At 37.1% G+C, this 8426-nt stretch overlaps 1 protein-coding gene across 5 annotated transcripts in view; it reads right to left on the bottom strand.

The window, feature by feature from the left end:
- The window catches only part of LOC115218871, a 27777-nt gene that overhangs the window by 12108 nt on the left and 7243 nt on the right, over positions 1–8426 (bottom strand). Inside the window, exons 2-3 of one of the 5 annotated variants that reach the window (XM_036508719.1) lie at positions 1970–2111; positions 1071–1265 (exon numbers count right to left, since the gene is read on the bottom strand). In XM_036508719.1, the coding sequence (XP_036364612.1) occupies positions 1071–1265; positions 1970–2096 (322 nt within the window). In that variant the 5' untranslated portion in view covers positions 2097–2111. Of the gene's footprint in view, positions 1–1070; positions 1266–1969; positions 2112–7536; positions 7758–8426 lie in introns of those variants that run through there. The other 4 variants (XM_029788846.2, XM_029788844.2, XM_036508720.1 and 1 more) reach the window with 4 other exon arrangements.

The raw sequence follows: 8426 nt of genomic DNA, 5'->3' as shown, positions 1-8426 counted from the left end.
AATTCTCAGAAGATTGTGAAAGAATAGTAAATTTAAGACACAACACAGAGAAAATTGAACAAAGATTGCTCCCAAATGAAACAAGCGCAAAACTGGCAGAATAGAAAGGTGTAGACCTCCAATGCAAAACCTGTGTTTTGCATTGGAGGTCTACACCTGAGAAAAAACTGCTCATTTAAGAAAATGGACCATTTCCATTGTGGAAAAATTGGACACATAAAAGCACACAGTAAAACTAAGATGACAAAACTATGGAACAAAGAAAAAAGAGTAAACAAGATGTTGTCGAAAGAAAATGGTAATGTGACAAAGAGGAAATTCATAAATGTAAAAAAAGTAAAAATGCAGTTACATACTGGAAGTGGTATCACCCTTGAGAAATAAATATACTTGGAAGTATATTGGTAAGCCGAAATTAAGAAAATCTACAAAATTAGCACAGTGTTATAGGTAAAAGACTGTATTTTGTAGGTAAATTTGTGTGTAATGTGACAGTTTGTGACCAAATGAAAACAGCAAAAGTAGTATACGTGTTAAAAAATTCAGTGAATCTATTCGGCATAGAGTGGATGGAACTGTTCAAATTGTGGGATATGCCCATAAGCGTTTTGTGGGGAATATAGTCAGTTCAGTCGAAGGTTCAAATGCAGCTGAAATGAAAAATAAAACATTTATTTCCAGAGGTTTTCTCAGATGAACTGGGCTGCTGCACGAAAATGAAGGCAAAAATTGCAGTAATACAAAGTGAAACACCTGTATTTAAGCCAAAATGGAATGTACCGTTTGCAGTGCTAGAACAGGAAAATAAGGAATTTGAAAGACTTGAAAGCCTAGGAATAATTAAGAAGATGGACCACTCAGATTGGATAGTACCTACGGTCTACGTGAAAAAGAAAATAATAAGTTAAGAGTTTGTGCAGATTTTTCAATGGGGTTAAATGATTGCTTAATCTCACATAATTACCCATTGCTGAGTCCTGAGCAAGTATTCACAAAATTGAATAGAGGGAACTTCTCAAAATTAGACCTCTCAAAGGCAGGTCTACAAATCAAAGTAGAAGGATACTCACACTTATTGGCCATTAATACACACTCTGGCTTATTTAAATTTAAGTGGCTTCCCTTTAGTGTAAAAGTGGCTCCTTCCATATTTCCGCAAGTAATGGTTACAATGCTGGGTGACTGTGATTTTGCTATTGTTTCTTTAGAGGATATCCTAATAAAAAGCAAACCAAATGAACATGTAGAACATGCTAAAAGGGTATCTGAAACAATAAGAGAATGCAGCTTCAAGATAAGTGAAGTAAAATACAAGTTCTTTCAGAAGAAAATTAAATATTTGGGCCAGATAATGGATAAAAATGGACAGAAACCAGATCCATCCAAAGTAACTGCGATGAAAAATATGCCCACACCGAATAATGTGACTCTGCTACAAGTATTCTTGGGTTTAGTAAATTACTACCAAATTTACATTCCCAATATACACAACGTAAAGGCCCCGCTAAATGATTTGCTAAAGAAAAATGCAAAATGGTGCTGGACTGATAAGTGCAATGAGGCATTTGACAAATTAAAAAATGTTTTAACATTGAACTTATCATTAATGCATTTTCGTCTGAAGTTGGATATTATATTGGCTACAGAGATGCAAGTGATTACAGTGTAGGAGCCATGCTTCTGCACAAATATGGCAATGGGAGTAAAAAGGTTATAGCTCAGGTATCACAATCATTATTACCAGCTGAAAGGAACTTTAGCCAGATAGAAAAGGAAGCATTAGCAATAATATTTGGTGTGAAAAAATTCCATAGATTTATTCATGGAAAAAGTTTCTATCTACAAAAGGATCATCGCCCATTACTGTTAATATATGGGTCTAAAAAGGGAATGCCTACACACACAGCAAATAGACTACAGCGATGGGGCACTACATTATTGAATTGTGACTACAAAATGGAATATTTACCATAAAAAAAACTAGGGCATATGGATGGTTTGTCCAGACCGATACCGAAACACTGCAAGCCATTTGAAGATACAGCAATCACAGCTTTAAGATCAAAAGGAGAAATAAAAAGTGGAATGTGGTACATGAATTACTGGTAGCCCTAGAAGACATAAAACAAAATGCAGTAAAGGACAAATAACAGAAATTAAAAGAATACTGTGGTGAGGAGAAGTAAATAGGAGCAGGACTGGTGCAAAATGAAACCAAGACATGAACCTATACGCAATTTGTGATGGCATGTTGATGTATGCACAGAGAATAGCAATACCTGAAACACTGAAATTACCTGTTGGATATCCTGGTATGCTGAGGATGAAAGCTTTAATGCATAGATAGCCAAATTAGACATTCTGTGTTCGAGACTACACATCGATTTTGCTGATCCCTTAAACAGTTCATACTGCTTAGTGGTAGTAGATAGTTTCTCTAAGTGGCCAGAAATTTGTAAATATAAAAAGCCAACCTCCTCAACTGCAATAAATTTTCTACATGAGCTGTTTGTGAGATTTGTCTTTCAAGTTTAAAAAGCAGGCACAAGAGCAAATGTTAAACGATGATGATGATGAGGACTATAAAATGAGGTTAGAATGTAGAAAAATCGGAAATTTATCACAGCGAAGAAAAAAAGAAGTGTGAAAGAAATGGCTGAAGTGTAGAAGAACTATTGTAATTCTATGCCTGAATGTGTCAATAGTTCTATTGAAGATAACAACAGAACAAAGAAGATTAAAATGCTCAGTTCAGATCCTTAACAAAATGTCTTTTAAACACATTTGAAATTAATGCCTGTGAACAGACAAGGAATTTATGAAGCTATACAAGTATACAAATTTCGGTCAAATATTTAAAATATGTATTTTGCTGAGGTATATACTACGATCACCTTTTTGTGCCGGTGGTACACAAAAGCACCCATTACACTCTGTAAAATGGTTGGCATTAGGAAGGGCATCCAGCTGTAGAAAACCATGCCAAGTCAGACTAGAGTCTGGTGCGTTCCCTCAGCTTACTGACCCTTGTCAAACTGTCCAGCCCGTGCCAACATGCACAACAAATGTTAAATGATGACGATGATGATGATGATGCTTATAGGAATTACCTTAAAAATGCAAACAGTTCCTTACTGGGAACAACAAACTAAAACCGAGAGCAACATTGTGAACATACACAGATGACCCTAGGATTGGATACAAAAATCCTACTTGAATTGGATAAACTGCTTGAACAAATTCAGCATAAGAGCAAAGCCAGTGGTAGTTTATCCCCAGATGTATAAGGTGAGGCTGAAGAGGTGAATCGTTAGCAAACTGGACAAATTACTTAGTGACACTTCATTTGATCTGAGTTCAAATTCCATCGAGGTCAACTTTATCTTTCATCCTTTCAGAGCTTGATAAAAAGAATTACCAGTAAATAATCTTCTGGGGTTGAGGTAATCAACTAAGCCACACCCTTGTACCCCACAATCATTGTTGCTGGGGTGTGAGGTAACTCAGTCATTACTGTGCCAAAGTGATCGGCAGCATTTCATCTGGCTTTGTGTTTTGAGTTCAAATCCCACCAAGGTTAACTTTGCCTTTCATCTCTATATATATAAAGCTGAAGTTGTCTGTGTATGGCAGGTTTGGTAGCCTTCAACTAACACTATCTCCTCTGAGACCCTGTGGCGCAAGTTGACCAAAATTGAGAGTATGATAGAAGAAGACTTGCTCTTCCTTCCGTAGAAGAAAAAATTCAAATTGGACAATGTTAACACCAAAAATTATTTACATCAAAAAAGTGCTTTTTTCTATGAAAATCCCTATTTTTTTCGATTTTTTTACTGCTGTGTTGCCATTTTTCGGTGTATTTCAACCAGAAAAATGTTCACTTAAAGAGAATAACAAGCTATATAATGCAAAATTTTTACTTTTCAAAAATTCCAATTCTAAAGGGTTGAAACAAACCTGAGCAACGCCAGGTGATACTGCTAGTCCTTGATACAATAAAGTACCAGTCAAATTCTGGGTTCAATATAATCCAATAATCACCAAACCCTTTTCCAAAAAATTGTTGGCCCTGTGCCAAAATTTGAAACCTATATATGAGGTCAGGTTAAAGAATTATGCTTTAAAATCAGAGAATAGATTCCTAGCATCACATCCATTACATGTCTTGACCACATCCTTTAGTTGCAACCAGTTGCCACTGACCAAAGCAGTTGGATAGATATAGTACCTATTTTCTTGGCCTAAAACGGAAGAAAATCATTTCACTGTACAGTAAAAAGCAGACGATGTACAACAAATATTTCTCTTCAAAATAACAAATATACGGACACTTGGAAGGCTGTGACATCTGTGGAGAATGGAAGCAAGCTACAAAAGCTGTTGTGTAAGGAACTCTATGTAGATGGATAATGCAGAGGTTAGCAGTACTGAGGGGGTTTGTTGAACTAAAACCATCCAAATCCATTTCATTATAAACTTTGGTAGATTGATTCTAGAATGGTGGATCTTTAAGCACAGAGAATTATTTCACATTCACTAAAAGGTTTGTAAACTCTCAACCTCAACAATACTGTATTTTCTAGCAACTGTTTGTGAGGGGATGGACTTATATACATATATCCACACATATACATACATATGCACCCACACACACACACACATATATATATATATATATATATGCATATATCATCATCATCATTTAACGTCCGTTTTCCATGCTGGCATGGGTTGGACGGTTTGACTGGGGACTTGCAAGCAAGTAGGCTGTACCAGGCTCCAATCTGATCTGGCAAGGTTTCTACAGCTGGATGCCCTTCCTAACACCAACCACTCTGAGCATGTGGTGGGTGTTTTTAATGTGCCACCGGCACAGGAACCAGTCAGGCGCGGGGGGGAAGACTTGCATTGACTACATTTGTATAGTGCCTTTTATGCACCACCAGCATGGGGAGCCAGTCAGGTAGCTCTGGCATTGACCCATGCTTGAATGGTGCTTATTACATGCTACCAGCACGGGTGCCAGTCAGGTGGCACTGGCATCGACCCATGCTTGAATGGTGCTTATTCTGTGCCACCAGCACGGGTGCCAGTCTGGTGGCACTGGCATCGACCCACGCTTGAATGGTGCTTATTCTGTGCCACCAGCACGGGTGCCAGTCAGGTGGCACTGGCATCGACCCACGCTTGAATGGTGCTTATTCTGTGCCACCAGCACGGGTGCCAGTCTGGTGGCACTGGCATCGACCCACGCTTGAATGGTGCTTATTCTGTGTACAGGGTGAATAGGCAGGATGGGATAAATGGTGAAGTTTCATGAGAGTGTGAGGAGAAATGGTTGGAGATGTGGTGGAGGTAACTGTAGCAAGTGATGGTGAGAAATATAGGAATGGTTCATGGGGGCTATGGTAGACATGTGAGGGCAATGCAACTGCCCTTATCCATATGTACCCCGTGACCGTACCAGCACAGTCTTCTCTCCTATACACTGCAACTAATTCCTCTTATGTTTAACTTTCTCACAATGCACCAGCATCTTGCTGTACATGCAGCACACTGACATTGCACATCCACTTCTCTGAGCTTATCTTTGGCATTGAGAGTCCATGTCTTATGTAACATCATTTAACACCTGTCTTCTATGCTTGCTTGGCTCAATATTTTGACATACTGCATTTGATAATATGCTACACCAATTTTAAATACTATTGGATTTTACTCATAAGGTACTGGAATCTTATATGTATACCATTCTGCCTAAAAAAAAATGGATCTACAAATGCAATATCCCTACATATCTCATGTCTATTTCCTCCACCTCACTCTCTATTTTATATCTTATCTAAATTAAACTATTTCTTAACCATCCTCTCACACCGTCTCCGATGAAGGGATATAATAAATATCCTGGAAACAACTGTAAGACCTTCTATCTATAAATGTTCAAAAATCTACACAGCCTTGGTTTTTTTATCTCATTACGAAAAATTTTTTATATATATATCTATATATATAAAGATGAGAATGTGTGTCTGTCTGTCTGTGTTTGTGTGAATCCCTAAAACTTGAGAACTACACAACCAATTTCATTCAAACTTTACACATGCCTTACTTAGGGTCCTTGTAGTGTCATAGGCCAAAAAAAGTTTTAACTTCTTACCTAGTGCGAGCCCACAGCAACATAATATCTTCTCCACTATTTCAGTATTAAGTGTCAAAAGTGAAACAATAACATCTCTCTATTGTAATGTCAGATACTTTCACTTTAATACTGAAACTATTAAAGTGAAACTATTATCTCACATATATACATACATATATATCATCATCATCATCATTTAGCGTCCGCTTTCCATGCTAGCATGGGTTGGACGGTTCAACTGGGGTCTGTGAAGCTGGAAGGCTTCATCAGGCCCAGTCAGATCTGGCAGTGTTTCTACGGCTGGATGCCCTTCCTAACGCCAACCACTCCGTAAGTGTAGTGGGTGCATTTTACGTGCCACCCGCACAGGTGCCAGACAGAGCTGGCAAACGGCCACGAACGGATGGTGCTTTTACGTGTCACCGGCACGGGGCCAGGCGAGGCTGATATATAATATATATATACATATATATATATATATACATATGTATATATATATATATAATATATACACATATAATATATATATACACATATATATATATATATATACATAAATATATATATACATATATATATATATACATATAATAATATATATATACATATAATATATATATATACATATAATATATATATATACATATAATATATATATATACATATAATTATATATATACATATAATATATATATATACATATAATATATATATATTCATATAATATATTATATATACATATATATATATATATATATATATGTATATATAATATATATATGTATATAATATATATATAGTATATAATATATATATACATATATAATATATATATATATATATAATATATATATACATATATAATATATATATACATATATAATATATATATACATATATAATATATATACATATATATATATACATATATATATATATATATATATATATATATAATATATATACATATTATATATTACTAGCAGAAGAGCCCGGCGTTGCTTGGGGCTTAATTGCTGTAAAATACTCTTAATGATTCTACTCAATTATGATTATTGAGGCAAAGATTGATATAAGTTTACGGCCAACCAATCGATTTGCAACTGGATAGAAAGCCCTTGAAAGAGCATTGCAACACTCTCAGAAGGGGGTAACAATAGAATGTGAGGTGGCCCTGAAAAGGCTGTCTTACTGTTCTCACAATTGTAACAATTTGGTAGGTAGTCCTGGAAGGGTGTGTAAAACGTTCGCAGGTGAACACGGTGTCTTTGTTTTCCATCAACGGCAGCAGACGTGAAAACAGAATAGATGCCCTATGGAGGAAATAGGTGAATGAATCATGGGTAAGCAATTACAGGTAAGTTTGAAAACATACAACAATAGCATCTACTCACCATATGTCGGAGCATCGAGGGAAAATTCCCCCAGCTTTGTCCTGGACAGAATTAATAATGGAATTGTAAGCAAACTTCTGTTGTGGAAAGAGCTTTGACTCATTCTCCGCTATGTACTGGGTAAGCTCGTCAACATTATAACGTGTCACGCAGCAAATCCAAAGACAGTGTGTTTGCGCCTTCCAGGTTTGTTGAAGGTAGGCCATACACCACCGACGCACTACCACCCATATTGAGAACAGTATCATCGATTTCAAGCAGCACCCTGTTGTAAATGAGGTCACTGTACCCAACCACCATTGATGGATTTAACAATTGAGTCTGACGCAGGAAATCTTCGGACGTGTAATCTTTGTAGGTAAGCCGTAAAGAGACGGGATCACCCAAGTCGCAGCATACGAGTAGAATAGCGAAAAGCGATCTTAGTCTTTTAGGGGATTTTAACAAAATGCCCTCTGCCATAGTGGTGCCCCATTGTGAATCATCCTCGAATAGTCCACGTCTGAAGCAGGCTTCCTGGAAAGTGTCACATAATTCACCGTCAACAGTTCTTATGTCTCGAAAGCTTTGTGGGCCGAAAACGTCATGGAGGAGAAGGCGCAGGTGAAAACGCTCATGCTGGTTGGAAGGTACAGTGCACACTCTTCCTAGACAACTGTTAAACTTGACACCGGGATGTCCTTGAACATCCTGACCTGACTTCCTATGCACCCAGGTGTTCTTTGACCACACATAGCAGGACGGGACCTGAGGGTATGAAAGTGTTTTGGCAAATGTGTCAAGTCAGCAAAGCCTAAAGAAACCATGTATATATATAACTCGAATATGCACCAAAAAGCTTCACCACAGCTGATATATCAACCTGGCAAGTACTGCGACACCTTGTCCAT

This window comes from Octopus sinensis, linkage group LG14, assembly GCF_006345805.1.
Source record: "Octopus sinensis linkage group LG14, ASM634580v1, whole genome shotgun sequence".
Taxonomy (NCBI): Eukaryota; Metazoa; Mollusca; class Cephalopoda; order Octopoda; family Octopodidae; genus Octopus; species Octopus sinensis.
Note: the sequence above shows the minus strand (reverse complement) of the source record. Positions and strands in the feature narration are given on the sequence as shown.